Raw genomic sequence first — 16,212 nt, 5'->3', positions numbered from 1 at the left:
TCAGGTCAGAGATAAGGAGTGTCTGAACCAAGGGGGATTCAGTGGGGTGGAGAGCATGGTTGAGAACTCTCCAGGAGGTGAGCTGACTGACCGAACGTATGGGGTAAGAGAAGTGAAGGACAGCTCAGGTAACTGGGTGGAGATGCCATGATGTGAGGTGGGGCAGGGGAAGACGAGGAAGAATTCTACTGAATATGGTTTGTCACACTGTATTTGAGGTGCCTGGGAGACAGTCAGGTGATGTCTAGTAGTGTGTTAGAAATACGCTTCGGCCAGGGTCGGACTTAGAGATGTGGCAGTGGGTGACATCAGCCAGGCAGAGAGCTGTCAGAGAGAGAAGGGAAATGCACCAGGGACAGTCACAGGGCAGGCAGAGAGAGGGGGTCAACAGAAATGCTGGAGGGCCAACCATCAGAGCAGTAGGAGGAAGAGCAGGAAGAAACAGTGACCCGGACCCCAGGAATGGAGATCGTTCTAGAAAGTGGGAGGGATCGACAGTAACAAAGGCCGAAGCCAGAATTATCAGCCAGCCTCTGAGTGGCAGGAAGTAGGTGTCCAAAGAGTGAAACGTTCTTCTGATTTTGGTCCTAGAGATGCCTGGGCAAAAACAAAGATTATACCCCAACAGGGAGAAGAAGGAAAATACCATAGCATCGACTGCTGGTGATCCCACGGTCATGAAAAACTAACCCTAGGTAATCTTAGATGACTGGAAATTCACACATTATTTCTGTCTCTAGACTTCAGACACATATCTGCCACCCCTCACTATTTTGGAGCATTTTGCAATATTTTCGAACGAGGCATTTAAACTTTGGGTTAATTATTTTAACCTTTGCACACAGGTTTCATCATCACCAGATGCTCACCTTTTGGTAATAATCATTCATGACTCTGGTGACCTCAGATATAGAATTAAGATAGAGATTCTAGGTCATTATAGATTATAAATGAAATTAATCATCTTGAGAAACTATCAAATTGAGAAAAATCCACAAAATAATAAACACCCAGATTTCAACTCTCAACTTGAGAAATATTCACAATATAATCACTGTCGACTTGAAAAAAATTCACAAAATAATAAACACTATCAACTGCAGAAAAATTCACAAAATAATACACAGCCAGTATTTGACTTTAATTTTGTTAACGTAACGTTATTATACGAGAGACAGCTTCCCTACGTAATTTTAGATTGAGGCTTTCATGGTGAGCTCCACTGGGCTATCCTGGGGCATGAGCTGTCTCTGCCAACTCAGGGTTCAGATGTTTCAGATACAGCAAAGTTCATCTCAGACCTTTTCTCCCCAGGTCTCCCCCGGTTTCATCGATTCAGGATTGTTCTCTCCAGCTGACTTTTTGGTACTTTCTAAGCACACTGCCTCACACACAGAATGCACTCAATAAATATTTGTTGAATAAACGCATACACTGTCAGTTCTGCTTAGTGTAAGTTGTTCATGCCAGCACTCAATTTTTACTCAGCTTGGTCCCCTGTTATAAATCAGATCTGAGCAGCCGTGTGGCTGGCATACCAGTGTCTCAGTGTGGAGGCTGGAAGAGTGGAGGAATCCTGACCAGACAGGGGAACCGTATCACTTAGGGTTCTCCTGAGAGACAGAACCAGTAGGATATATATGGGTGTCTGTGTGTGTGTGTGTGTGTGTGTAAAGAGATTTACTTTAAGGAATTGGCTCACACCATTGTGGGAGTAGTTAAGCCCAAAATCTATAGATCTGGCTGGATCCTCAGACAGGATTTCTAAGTGATAGTCTTGAGGCATAATTCCTTCGGCTCTAGAAAACCTGTTTTTGTGCTGAAGGCCTTCAACTGATTGGATGAGGCCCACCAACGTTATCAAGGGTAACCTCCTTTACTTAAAGTCAACTGATCATAGCTGTTAATCACATCTACAGAATACTGTCACAGAATATCTAGGCTAGTGATTGACCAAATCTTTGGGCACCATAGCTTAGGCAGGCTGACACATAAAACTTTACATCCCAAGAACTAATATAGTCATAGGTTTGTGGTGGTAGGTTAACATTTGGCCAACAATCCAATTAAGGATGTCCAGAGGACTGGCGAATGGGGGTTTGGTTCTGGCTGGAGTTGATATTCCTGGCAGTGGTGCCCCAGGTGGCGAGGGCAGCCTAGCAGTGGATGTTCCCAGGCACTGAGTAGAAACACTAGGGATCAGGTGTCTTCACCCACATGGTTCCTCATGGTCCATCGGGTTGTGAGTGGGGCTCTAGGATCCTTGGCATTAATCAAGAAATCAAGGCCAGAGCCTAGTTGTACAACCCGGCCATTGCAATATGGTTTGGAGAAAGGTCCTATGTCCCCACTTCTTCAGGATGCTGCCTCGGGGCTCAGTTGCAGGGGAGGGATGAGGCGGGCTCAAGGCACGGTGCTAGCTGGAAGATCGCCTAGCGAGTACGGACAGGTGTAAGGATGACAAGAACACTTGTCCCGAGAGTTAGGACACCTGGCTTCCAGACCCAGCCCAGTGTCCGTTCCAAGGGTGACTTTAGCTTATTACTGCCAAGTTGGAATTTGAATACCTCCCCTCTCCTTAAAGAACAGTCCTAAGGACCACAGGAGAAAAGGTGCACAAGAACGCTTTCCAGGACAAGTTACTCAAAGATCACACGAATGAGGGGGGCAGCCTGGTGGCCCAGAGAGAGCACATGCTCGAGGCACACCATTCCTGGGTGTGAACTCCGCTCTTTCACTTATACGAACAACACAAGCGTACTGGTGTCCTGGGGCTGCTGTAACAGAGGACCGCTAACTGGGTGGCTCAAAACAACAGAAATGTGTTGTCCCATAGTTTGGAGGTCAGGAGTTCAAGATCGAGGTGTCAGCAGGGCCATGCTCCCGCTGAAGGCTTTAAGGGAGGATCCTTCCTTGTCATTTCTAGCTTCTGGTGCTTTCTGGCAATCCTTGGTGTTTCTTGGCTTGTAGAGACATCATTCCAATCTGTCTCCAAATTCACATGGTTTTCTCCCCTGTGTCCACATTTCCCTCTTTTTTTTTTTTTTTAAAGATTTTATTTATTTATTTGACAGAGAGAGAGACAGCCAGCGAGAGAGGGAGCACAAGCAGGGGGAGTGGGAGAGGAAGAAGCAGGCTCCTAGCGGAGGAGCCTGATGTGGGGCTCGATCCCAGAATGCTGGAAACATGCCCTGAGCCAAAGGCAGACGCTAACGACTGCGTCACCCAGGCGCCCCACACTTCTCTCTTTTTATGAAGACACCCCTTCTTGGATTAGGGCCCACCTGAATCCAGCATGACCTCATCGTAACTTGATTATATCTGCAAAGACCCTATTTCCAAATAAGGTCACATTCACAGGTCCTGGGGCTTAGGACTTCAACAAGTCTTTTGAGGGGACACAATTCAACCCATAACAATAGTCCACATCCTCACAGGTGCCCGAAAGAGCGCCGGGACATAGGAGGGGCTCGATGAACGGGAGTCCTCATCATTGCGGAAAAGAGGAGGAGGAATCGCTATTGCCCTTAATTCACAAGACAGACACATCAATGACAGTGCCTACAATGACCAAATCCTCACACTGCTTTCTGTCTTAGCCTGGGGAGCTTGGGATTTCGATGCTGCCTCTTCCTCTAGATGACGTGACCTCCTTTTCTAAGCCAAGCAGTGATCATGATGGATGCAGAGGTCCAGCACAGGACAGGGCTCCTCTGAGCTGCTCGAACGGGCTCAGTGACAAGGGGACCTGCCGTCTTACAGAAATGGGCTGCAGTTCCTGATGTCCTAGTGGCTCCCGCCTATGTGAGCCCAGGCTGGGATTGTGAATACAGACAATCCCTTTTCTCTAGGGCTGGGATTTGGGGCCTGGGAAGGGGTCAGAACATAGAGGGTCCTTGTTCGGCAGGTGCGTGGGATGAGCGCCTGCTTCCCTCCCTGTTGGGCAGCCTTGTGGTGCCAGGTAACACCCTGGGATCTATGTTAGCGTGACGCTGGACACTGAGAATGCCTTGAGCGCTGGGGAAATCCATATAATAGTTGTGCACTTAGAGCCAGGTTCGATAAAAGGATGAGAAGAAGGCTCTTCTGGTTCGGGCAACTATGCGCTGGCAACGTAACTATGATCCACTCTGTGGACGAGGTTCAGCCAGCATGACTCTCCTGACACTCTCCCCACCGGCCAGTGACCTCCGTCAGGTCTGTCCTCACACCCACTGGTGTGCCGTCATGAACTCATTTAGATACTCGCTCTACTCACTCTAGGCAACCTGACCAGAGATGTCTTTCTCTTTCACTTTTTTTTTTTTTGAAGGATGCAGAAAAGGGGACAGGCCAGATACAAGTGACATTATTTATTCACCAGAACCCAGAGACGAAGTGGTCTGCATTCCCTCCCCAGACACAATGCTTGGGGTGAACGGATATGTACCTGGGAATCAGCAAAGTCCTTGAACATGCTGGGGTCACTTATCTGGACTGGGGACCCTGTCCGTAGGAGGAAGCAGAGTGACCAACGGGGCCACTCAGCGACACCGTATGACCCAGGGTTGAGCGATCGCTCTTGGCCAGCCCCTAGTCAGTGAGGCAGAAGCAATTTTTACTGGAAAGCCCACAAGTGTGACTTTTCCATTCTTCCTGTTTGCACGTCCGTGCAGCTGATGCGGGAAAAAATAGCCCAGCTCATTTGCATTTAAGTCTTGAAATCTAAATATTTCCGTGAGTCATTCATTATTACCATATAACTCAGTGTTTGCATGCAAATAACTTTAATGACATAAATGCTTATAAAATAAGTCTCTTACCATATGAACTCGGTAAAGAATGCTAATTCCCAGAGTCATGAATGGCTTGGAGAAATCAATCACCTTCTCCCGCTCGGCAGTAATGGTGAGGCCTGCCACGGCCAGGTCCGCTTTCTGGAAGGTACAGAGAGAGCCCGTCAGTGGGGTGGCCAGGTGAGATGTGGGGACAGGGACTTGTGGCCAGAAGTTGTCACTACTGGGGGGATGTCACTCTGGTCCGGCTTCTCTGCGTGGGGAGTTCTGATCCATCTCGGGCCGGAACATCATTCACGAAAGAACACGGGGGCTGAAGCTGGAACTCAGGCGCATTTGCGGGCAGATGCCTCTAAACACATCAGTAAGTATAAACAGCGAGGACCGTCCAGAGAGTCTCAAAACGCCCGAGGGGAGGGAAAACAGGCACACAGGCTCCTGGAGTCTCCACAGTAAGTAGTTTTTAAATTCAACTTTTTAATTTGCTCAGTGCACAGAACATGACGGAGCTGCGAGGTTGTACAGGAGCCTCGGTGGGGGGAGTTACAGTGAAAGAAAACGGATGCAACCACGAAAGTGAGACACGAGCTAACACCACCAAGGAACTGAGCAGGTGGCCCCACGGCACAGAGCTTGTCCTTGTCAGAGGCAGGCCTGGACCTCGGGCCTCCCGGAACCCTGGACACTTACGTTGCTGCCAAGGTTATAATTCAGGTGCCAAAGAAGTGAAAGAAGGTTCTCTGGCTCTCCATGCAAAAGTCCACCAGAATTTGTTCTGAAGACATTTCCTTCCTCGCTCTCGGCCTCCACATGATACCGCAGGTGCCCATATCTGATAAGTCTGAATTAAAGCCTTCTGGGAAGGAGATGCTATCAGCTTCCTCAATACTCCTCTTTGCCAGACAGTTCTTCCTCATCCCTAATTTGAACCCATCCCCTGGCAAAGCAAACTCACTTCCTATTGGTCTGCTCCCCTGTGCACAGTGCAAAGGGGAAAAGCCCAGAACCGGCGTGTCGTTCTGGTCCCTCACCAACTTCCTAACCTAGTCCAGTCACATCTCTAGACGTCCTTGACCTTGCCCTTAAATCAAGGATGTGAGGGGAAGACCGTGCTAGGACGCTGCCCAGCAATTCTCTAACAGGGGTTCTCAACATCTCGTCTCTGACCATCTGCACCAGAATCACCTGTAGGGCTGATTAAAATGCGAGTTCCTGAGTCTCATCCCAGACCCTGGATCAGACTGTGGGCAGGACCCGAGCATCTGTATTGGTAACAAGCTGCCCAGGGGATTCTGACCGCCTAGGGGATTGAAGACCTAGGCGTATCTCTCAGACTGGCCTCCACTGGTTTCCATCTCAGCTCAACTCCTTCTTCTAATTCTGATGGAGCAGCTGATGGAAGAGAGGAAGAGAGAAAGGAGGAAAAGTGGAGTCACAATCAGCAAACAGGCCGGGCAGCTCGGAATGAATGCACGCACGCGCACACACGCACACAATTCTTCCTAAATCACTGCTAAGAAAATAGAGAGACAGACACCCTGGCCCTCACTCCGCACACAAGGGAATTCGCAATTTGTGTACAAGAAGGATAAATCTATTGGCAAAGGTCAGTCTCTCCCACATTTCAACCTTGAGCCTCCGCTCCCGATTCATGTTCCGTCTACCAGAGCAGCGGCGTGGTCTGGCAGAGGTTAATGAACTCAGGGCCTTATAAAGGGAGGCCAGCCTCAAAGAAAAGAAACTAGGGTGCAGATGTAAGAGATTTTTAATAAAAAACGAAAAATGTGAATGCCTCATTGTGCTCTTTCTGGATTTCTCCAAGAGAGCGCTGATTACTGCTATCAAGTGAATCAACCCTTGAGATTAAAAAACTGAAGTTTGATTAGAAGACTGTTAATGCTTTCATTCGGGGGACTCTTTGGAGGGCTGTTTGGGCCTTTCAGAGCCTCAGCCCTTCCGCGACGGTGGTACTGACTGCAGTTCCGCTCGCTCGAGAGCACAGGCATAGAGCAACAGAAATCAACCCGGCACAAAGACCCAGCAGGTGCAGTGCCCATCCCATGTGTGTGGGTTTCCAGCCAATCAGCAGCCAAGCCCTGCACAAACCTTGGGAGGAGTCAACTGGGTTGGATTGAAAGAGTTGAAGAAAAGAGGAGGAAAACCAAAACGGATGAAATGGGCAAAGGTAAACACAGCTTCCAGTCCTTTCTCTGGCTATTTAAAAACCCATATCCCCCACCCCAGATTAACTGAACTCAACAACTCTACCCTCAAGGTTCTTTTCCTTACCCACATCTTTCCCCCCAAAAAGGGCAAACTTTGGATTGGAATTTGGAAATCTGTTCACAAGTTTATAAATTTGGCCAACAATGATGTTTTGGTAAAAACCATTCCATCTGGAGAGCATGCTGGAAACGGACAGCGTCCCAGGAGGGCCGTTTCCTGGGTGCATGCAGAATGAGCACATACCCAGGGAGAGTGTGCCCCAGCTCGGACAGGGCATCTCTGTCTACGCACAGAGAGACACTTCCCAAACTGGGCCAAACAGAACTGCCTCACACAGACACTGCTGACTCATTGCCACCAGCCAGTCCCTCTTCCCTTTGTCCCCCGTCAAGAGTAAGCTGGGGGCAGGGAGGCAGGGAAGGAGGGGCGGGGTGGAAAAAAGCAGTGGCAAGCTGAAAGACACCATGGAGGTTTCATGGAGGTTTTTGTTTTTGTTTTTTTCTGATTTAATCAACTCAGTATCGAATAGTAATTATCTACCTTGGCTTCAGTGTACCCCGAAGTATCAGTAACAATCTCTCAGGATCGGGTTATTCCAAAGGACATGCATGCATTTTATTTCACCTTAGTTAAAAAGACATTAAGCTATAAAGCAGTCTTAGATGGGGAGATAATATGCCATGAAACCAAACTAACAAGCAAAGGGGGCTGGGGGTGTAGAATGTTAGTAACTGTAGGTGTAGGGGAAGGAGGGAGGGGTGGGCAGGCTGCCAGTCCGTCCCAGCCCTTCTGCATCTCTGGCCACTTGGGGCAGGAGGGCCGCGCTCTCCGGTGGAAAGAGCAGCAGACAGGACATGAGAAGACCGGCCTCTTGTTGCAGCGGGGCTGCAAACTCACTGTGACCGTGGGTAAGTTATCCTATTTTCTGGGCTGAAGTTTCATCCCCTGTAAAATGAAAAGGGTGTGACCAAATGCCATCTAAACTCTCCTCTCCAGCTCCCAAACCCCATGCTTTCATTTCACTTGGCTCGAACAGGTAGAGCTTACTTTCGCTGGCCCCTACTTTGCTCAGGAAGATGATGGTGGTCAGCAGAATCGAATGCTCTGGAGCAAGTGAGGAGAACGAGCTCTGAGGAAGAAACGCTTAGACTAGTCAGCAAAGAACAGCAGCTGACAGGGACCCCAGGTGGGGACATTTTATTTGAGGGAAAGAAATCCAGAAAAGTTAGGCAGGGACACCACCATCTGGACAGCCAGTCTGGGAGTGTAACTCCGCGGGCTGGGAAAGCAGAAAGGTTGGGAACCCCTAGAGCCAGAGGAAGGAAAGGAGGACTAGTAAAAGAGAAGTAACTGGCAGAAAGTTCTGTATGCATCCTGGTGTTCCTGGTCTTGGGGTGTGTGTGTGTGTATGTGCGTGTGCATGTGTGTGCACACGCGTGCACGCACAGGGGCATATAAATACATTCCCTCCGAGAGAAAGACCTGTCTCCTCCCCATTTTCGATTGAAAGTGTTCTTTGAAGAGCTTCATGTTCTGCCTCTGAGAGATCCCCCTCTTTCATCTCCTGGATGTTTGCAGAATTTACAAGGGGAGGGCAGGCTGGAGTCAGCCTGGAGGTGACTTCCAAACAGACTATCCTTTGCCTCATGGAGTTTAATAGGGGTCATGCAACTGCCACCATTGCTATCAAAGCCTGGAGGCTCAGCGTGGCTGCCGCACTTCTCCTGGGAGCTGGGGCCTCGCTGGGAAGAAGGCAGCAAATTCACAGCAGGGCTCCAGTCTGCATCTGCCCGAGCCTGCTGTTCCCACCCAGCACCTCCCCGAGAACCCCACTACCACCGGGAGGGAGTATGATGGCAGCACGGGCTCCCCGACCATCTGAAGGGAACAAAGCTCTCCTCTGTGTCTTCCTCCTCTTTTAGAGAGTTGCTGCCCCCTTTTGGGCAAAATGCTCTCCCATCCCTCAGCAGGGCCCCAGAAGCATGGGCAGACCTCCAGTGGCCTCAGCCCAGCCTCCCTCCTGCCTGGCACCCAACCTCCCCACTGCCTGGCAGCGCCTTCCTCTTCTCCCTTCCACAGAGCCAAGCTAAAGACAGGATGGGACAGGGCAGAAGAACGCATGCCCAGAGCAACTCAGCCTCTCTGGGACTCATTTTACTGGGCTAAATGGTGTGGGCAATGCCTGCCCATCGTCCTCCTGGGACAGTCAAGAGAGATGATGGATGTGAAAGAAGCTTCTAACCCGAACAGCCTGCAGAGCTCTGCCCGGGCTGGGAGGAGCTGCGGAGACAGCAGAATGGGGGGCTGAAGCTCAGCCCCCAGGGTGGGACGGGCCTGTCTGGTCTCTGTTAGTCTGCACGTACGTGCTGTGTGACTTTAGTCAAGACCCTTAACCTCCCTGAGCCTCAGTTTGCTCATGAATAAAGTGGGGATAATAATAGGACCTACCTCCTAGAATTGCTGAGGAACTGAAGGAGAAGATGCTTGTACACGCCGAGCATGGGGCCCGGTTCAAAGTAAGTACCCACTGCATGTTTGCCGTGAGGAGGCTGATCTCAACGAGGGCTCTGCAGACAGTATCCTAACACGTGCTGAGTAGTAGCACTGGGGAGGACAGCCAGGCCTGTTCTAGCTCCAGGTAAGGCAGAGGCCCCTGGACACTTGGCCCCTGGTGCTCTTTCCCAGGTGACCCAGGGACAGGCACAGAGCTGTGTTAACACTGGTGTGACTGCCTGTCTCCGAAGATTCACATAAGGGCCCTCTTAGGCCTCATCCTGTCCCATCGCTTAGAAAACTCAAGGAAAAAACTGACACCAGCTTGGAGACCAAACCCAGTCATTTCCCACAGTCTCTTCCTTGTTATGTGATTCTCCTCTGGGGACAGGAGATTAAATGATCTCCCCAGCTTCCTTTGACTTCTCAGATCCACTGTGCTATCTGTGATCAGCTTCCAGATCTTTTCTCTCTGTTTTTTTTTTACAGCTCCCCCACCCCCCCACCCCCCACATCCCCAGCCTCCTGCCCCCTGGGGAAGCTGGCTGTTCCCCTGGGCCAGCAGCTTCCTGCCCCCGTGCAAGTCCCATCTGCATACACTTTATTTCGCCTGCTGCTCAGGCCCCATAGTGCCTCGCATTCTTTGCTGTCATTTATTTAACTCTGTAATTGTGTTACTTAACTCTGGAAAGCTCTGGGAGGCTACAGATGGAATGAGAAAATGCTACACAGAATAAGGTTGTACTGAGCATTCCTGGAAACCTTCATTCCAAGGTAATTGTCTCTGGAGATGCCCCGTATATTGAGAAGGCTTACGGAATTCCAAGCAAGGCCAGCCTCAGGCTGCGAGAACGGGAGCTGGCAGGATGCGTAAACACCCGGATAGGAAGGAGCTCCGAGTCCACCGAGCCTGGCTTGCCAGGGAGGGATGATGCACGTTAGGCTCTGGCTGAGGATGATGTGGGGCCACTGAGCTCATCGAGCCCCTGGTAAGTGCTGTGTCCTGGGTTCCCTGCACTTGAGTGTGGGCTCTCAGGGTAGGCAGGGATAGTGTGCAGAACTCAGTGCCCACTCCTCCTCAGCGATGCTCGGCATTCCCTCACCCCTCTTTACTGACTCTCCACCCTGCCCCAGGCAGTGGGCAAGGCGCTGAGATACAGGCCTGGCCCCTGACAGCAGAGGGCTTACAGTCCGGTGAGGAGGTGGACAGTCAGCAGACTGTCAGAGAAAATGTTTGTAAAATTACGGCTGTAAGAGGTTTTATAAAGGAGTCATAGAAGGCACCATGAGAAGGTAGAACAGAGGGTTGACAGAGTCTGGGAGGTCCATGGGGGCTTTCCCAAGATGAGATGCAGTTGCTTGAACAGGAGTTACCTGTGAAAAGACCTGGGGTGAGCACTGCTAGTGGAAGGGACAGCACGTGCCAAGGCCCTGAGGCAGGAGGAAGCTTGGTACAGTCCAGGGGCTGGAAGAAAGCCAGAGTGGCTGGAGGACATAGGGCTGGGGAGCATGCTATAAGATGAGGCTGGAGAGGCAGGCGGAAGAGGCAACACACTGACCAGCAAACGGATGGCCCTAAGTATTTTAAGCATAGATGGCCTACAAGATGAGATTTGTAACACTAATGCGGCTAACGCCTATAGCCCTTCCTGTGTCCAGGACTGGACTGAGTACTTTATGCCTGTTATCTCACTTAGCATTCACAAGACCCCTGTGAGGTAAGTTACTATCATTACCCATTTTACAGAGCAGGAATGTGAGGCTCAGAGAGGTTAAGGAACTTGCCCAAGGTTGCACAGCAAGTAAGCGGCAGAACCAGATTCAAATCTGGACAGTTTGGTTTCAGAGACTGTATCCTGCAACCAATTCAATTGGCTCTATTGAAGAAAAAAAGATTAAAGAGAGGCAAGAGAGGACCATCCTCATTTTTCTAAATAAATTAACATTTACACCATGACAACTACACCTGTCCCCCTTCTTAAACAATTCTCCATGATCCTCACTCCCCTTGTCAGCCCTCCTGAACTCCTGTGACTTCAGCCTCACTTCCCAGCATCCCCTGGGGCCCCCTGCAGCTGACTCCAGACACCCCCTGTGCTTCCCTACAGCAATGGCTCCGATGACGCTGCGTCCTCCACCTAGAATGTCCAACCTGCAACACCACTGAGTCTTCAAGGTCCATTCACAGTTTACCTCCTCTGCAAAAACGTCTACCACCTTCCCAGGAATGAGCCCTTCCTCTGCTCGATCACCAAAGGTGATAAGACACTGCTTAAACCCCTCCAGGGGCATAAGCCATGTATCGCCTTGGATTAGAACAGGGGCCCAGGGCTCCTACTCTAGCTCTACTTACTCGCTGGGTGTCAGCTCTGCACTTACCTTCTCTGTGCCTTAGTTTCTTCTTCCATAAAGGGGGCGTGACAACAGTGCCCACCTTCACGGAGTCTCTATGGGACTCAAATGAGCAAGCCACGCAAAGCCATGCAAAGCCACACGAAGCCGAGGCCCAGCACAGAATAACTCTCAGTGAATGTTACCCTTCCTGTTACGACTGTTGTTGTGCACATTCAGGGGCCTAGCTTTATAAGAAGCAGGGACAAGGCTTTTAAAATACTTAGAGTACGTAGCATTTCAACATTGCCACCAGCCCTTACAAGGAAGCTGAGGCCCAGAGAGGTTAGTAACTTGCTCAAGCACACACAGCTAGCACATGGGGATGGCTTCAGACCCACACGTAGTGCCTAGATTATGTTCTTTGCTTTTGATGGCTGCACCGTTCACAGAGAATTTCCCAAAGTGGGCACCCAAAAAGTCCCGAAATGAACAACCAGCACGCCAACAGCACGGGACACAGAACAACCCACCAAACGTGGCCTACCCTCGAGGGCCATCTTGCTGACCGCAGAATGAGGCTGATGTCTGACATGCGCCTGTACACAGGAGGGATTTTATCAGCAAGTCAGAGTGGTAGAACCAGATTCAGGTCATGATCCAGACGTGGTCAGATGCAATCCTCCTCCTCCAGCCTAAAGAAGACTCAGTGCCCCGCATCCCTGCCAGAGGGCTCCCTTCCCCCCGACGCCCTCCCAGGCCTAGTGCTCTGGAGCCCTAACTGGCCTGGTGCTCTAATTCTCCCCTGGGGAAAGCACAGGGATGGTGGGGACAGGACCACGCTGGGCGCAGCGGCCAGAGAAAAGAGGCAGGACTGGCTCCGTGGAGCTCCTGCCGGCCTCCTGCCGGCCCTCAGCCCTTCCTGCTGCCCAGCGGAGCACATTAACATCTGCAGCTCAGCCCATCTCAAATTAGATTATCTGCTTACTTCCTGTCTTTGGATCGATTCACCTGCTGGGTGCCTTTCTCCCTCCCCCCTCCGCCCCCGCCTAGCGAGATGCCCAGGGAACCTGCCATGACTCACTGAAGTCACCAGGCAGAGTGGCAGCGGGATCTGAAGGAGACAGGGAGGCTCACTCCCACTCCTGGCTCGAGCTTCAGCAAAAGTCATCATTTAGGCCTTCCTAATAACAAGCCCAAGAAGGGCGCACATCTGCTCTTCTGCCAGGGAGGCAGGCTGACTTCCCACTCCTCCCCCTGTGCGCTGGGGCCAAGGATACACTCGCTCCCGGGGCTCACATGGCACCTGCAAAAGTGTCCTCATCCACTGGGGACACTGGATGCCAGCCCCACCACTCCTCCCTCCTTTCAGGCCAGGATTTGGAAAAAGGATGAGGGAATAGAGAATAGCATGCAGTTAGTTACCTGTCTCACACACACATGCGCGCACACACACACAGAGACACGTACACGCACACGCACCCCAACCCAGCCAGTACCCGGGCCCCAAAGAAGGCCTCCTCCCTGTTCAGAGGGAGGCTGTGATCGTGGCTTTCACAAACCCGTCTAAGCCCACATTTGTAGGATTTATCCGTGCTCCCTGGGCTGAGTCCGTCCACAGTAACGCTCGGGGAGCAGAGGTTCAGAGGAGCGTTAGCCTTCCCGGAGAACTGGCCATGTCATTCGTAGGTCCAAGTGCTCCCTGGTGCTATTTCTCGAAGTGACAGTCTACTCTCAGGGTTGGATGAATTTCTTTAGAGTTAAATTAAAATCCCCATGAAATATTTAGTTGGCTCGGCTCAGGGCTGCGTTATTAGCCTTTGTGGGCAGATTGCAGGAAAGAACCAGGCTTAAAGTAAGAAGGGGTTGGCCATTCATCCACAGGCAAGGTGGTGTGGCATGGGGTTCCAAGCAATTGTTGTTCACCTTTGACCTCTTGTCACATGGGCCATGGACACTCTTGCCCTTCAGGGTCGGACAGATGTATGTTTAAAATCCCAGTGCTGCCATTCTCCAGCTGAGCAAATTACCTCAAGTCTGGGCTTCAGTCTCCTCCTCTCTCAAATGGGCCAAATAATGCCTTTAATGGTTGCTGTGAGGATTAGAAGTAATAACCTATGTAACTGGAGCTCAGGTGTGGTCCTGCCTCTTACGATCCCCTCTTCTGACTGTAGCCAGAGGAGGCCTTTGAGAAACTAAACCAGATTATGCTGTTCTATTCTGTATTGACTTCTTAATCTTTTTTATGCCCGTGGACCCTTTCCGCACTCTGGTGTGGTCTGTGAACCCGCGTCAAATAATAACGTTTACAAATGTGTATTCCATTTGCTATATTGTGTAACTGTATGACACAGAAATACAGTGGTCAAAATATGTTTCCATTTTTGTGCTCCAGGGACACAGAAGAGCTAGAGGTCGGTCTAAGGGCAACACTAATATGTTGACATCACCAGTGACAGTGGTGCAGGTGTGGTGAAGATACCACGACGGTTTTTTGGCCACAGCCATAATGGAAGGAAATCACACATTTCAGTTTAAATTTAGAAAAAAAAAAATAGATGTCCATTTGTCCCTTCTAAGTTTACGGACTCTCTTAACGCTACCCTCAGACCCTTGGGGGCGCACGGTCCCAGGAAAAGAGCCTGTAAAGACTTCCCAGTTGACGAACAGGACAGGCTGACCCCGGAACAACGTAGGGGTCGGGCACTGACCCTCCCACACAGTTGAAAATCTATGTGTAACATCTGACTCCCCCCAACACTTAACGGCTGATAGCCTGCTGTGGAGCGGAAGCCTTGTGGGTAACATACACAGTCAGTTCACACTAATTTTGTATGTTCTCTGTATTCTCTACTGTAGTCTTACAATAAAGTCAGCTAGAGAAAAGAAAATGTTACTTATTAAGAAAATCATAAGGATAAGAAACAAAACAGAAAAGCATAGAGGAAGGGAGGGAAAAATTAAAAAAGTTGAAATCTGAGAGGGAGACAAACCATAAGAGACTCTTAACCATAGGAAACAAGCTGAGGGTTGCTGGAGGGGAGGGGGGTGGAGGGATGGGGTCACTGGGTCATGGGCATTAAGGAGGGCATGTGATGTAATGAGCACTGGGTCTTACATGCAACTGATGAATCACTCCATTCTACCTCTGAAACGAATAATACACTATATGTTAATTAATTGAATTTAAAGAAAAGAAAAGAAAATCATAAGGAAGAGAAAATACATTGTTCTGTATTACACTACTGGGCTGTATTTACAGAAAAAGATCTGTGTATGAGCAGACCCACACAGTGCAAGCCCATGTTGTTAAAAGGCCAAGTGTCATTCTTGGCCTTGGCCCGCTGCGCCCTGCTGCCCACTCGCCATGTGCCGGCCATGCTTGGCCTTCGTCGTCCTCCTCTGACACCGCAAGTTCATCTGCGTCTTCACATCTCCTTCTTCTGGCTGCAGTGCTCTGCCCTGGCCTTGGCCTTGGCTAGCCTGGCTTCTTCCCACTACTCAGATCTCAGAACAGCTTTCCCCGAGTGCCCGTCTAAGGGACCCCTCTCCCTGACACACTCTGTCTCATTATCCTGTGTTATCTTCTTCACAGCAAAAATTCTGATACAAAATTGTCTTATCTATTTATTCATTTAGCTGTTTATTATCTAGAATGCAAGTTCCAGGAGGTGGGAGCCACATGTATCTCCAGAGCCTAGAACAGTGCCTGGTACATGGTGGGCACCCAATAAACCTCTGATGAATGAATAGGTGAATCAAAGAAACTAGAAGCCCCGTTCATGCTATTCTCTTACCTTGAGTCTGAGCTGGGGGATAATTTTGTAGTCATGTTTTGACTAAGAGTACACACTCCAGGGCTGACCTTGCCACCCACCAGCCACGCACTTTAGGCAAGTTACCTAACCTCTCTGTACCTCAGTCTCCTCATCTGGAAAATGGGGACAGGACTAACACAGACTTCACAGGTGTGTTGCGAAAACCAAACAAATTACTATATGAAAAGCGCTTAGAATACTGCCCAGAAGAGATGTTACAGAAGCATAAGCTAATATTTTATTTGTTGGTTTCACGTTAAAGGATCAAACTTCAATTCTGTTTAAAAAAATTCTGTTTCAAAAACAACAGCATACGGGGCGCCTGGGTGGCACAGCGGTTAAGCGTCTGCCTTCGGCTCAGGGCGTGATCCCGGCGTTCTGGGATCGAGCCCCACATCAGGCTCCTCCGCTATGAGCCTGCTTCTTCCTCTCCCACTCCCCCTGCTTGTGTTCCCTCTCTCGCTGGCTGTCTCTGTCTCTGTCGAATAAATAAATAAAATCTTAAAAAAAAAAAAAAACCAAAAACAACAGCATAGGTTTTGAGAGAACGCAAAGAAGCCCTGTGATTG

The 16,212-nt window shown here is 50.0% G+C and overlaps 1 protein-coding gene across 1 annotated transcript in view; it reads right to left on the bottom strand.

Moving 5' to 3' along the window:
• Positions 1 to 16,212, bottom strand: part of GRIK4 (glutamate ionotropic receptor kainate type subunit 4) — a 417,047-nt gene that overhangs the window by 38,222 nt on the left and 362,613 nt on the right. Inside the window, exon 15 of the mRNA XM_026505548.4 lies at positions 4,803 to 4,916. Within this exon, the coding sequence (XP_026361333.2) occupies positions 4,803 to 4,916 (114 nt within the window). The remainder of the gene's footprint in view (positions 1 to 4,802; positions 4,917 to 16,212) is intronic.

The sequence above is a fragment of the Ursus arctos genome, unplaced genomic scaffold (genome assembly GCF_023065955.2).
Source record: "Ursus arctos isolate Adak ecotype North America unplaced genomic scaffold, UrsArc2.0 scaffold_22, whole genome shotgun sequence".
Lineage (NCBI taxonomy): Eukaryota > Metazoa > Chordata > Mammalia > Carnivora > Ursidae > Ursus > Ursus arctos.
Note: the sequence above shows the minus strand (reverse complement) of the source record. Positions and strands in the feature narration are given on the sequence as shown.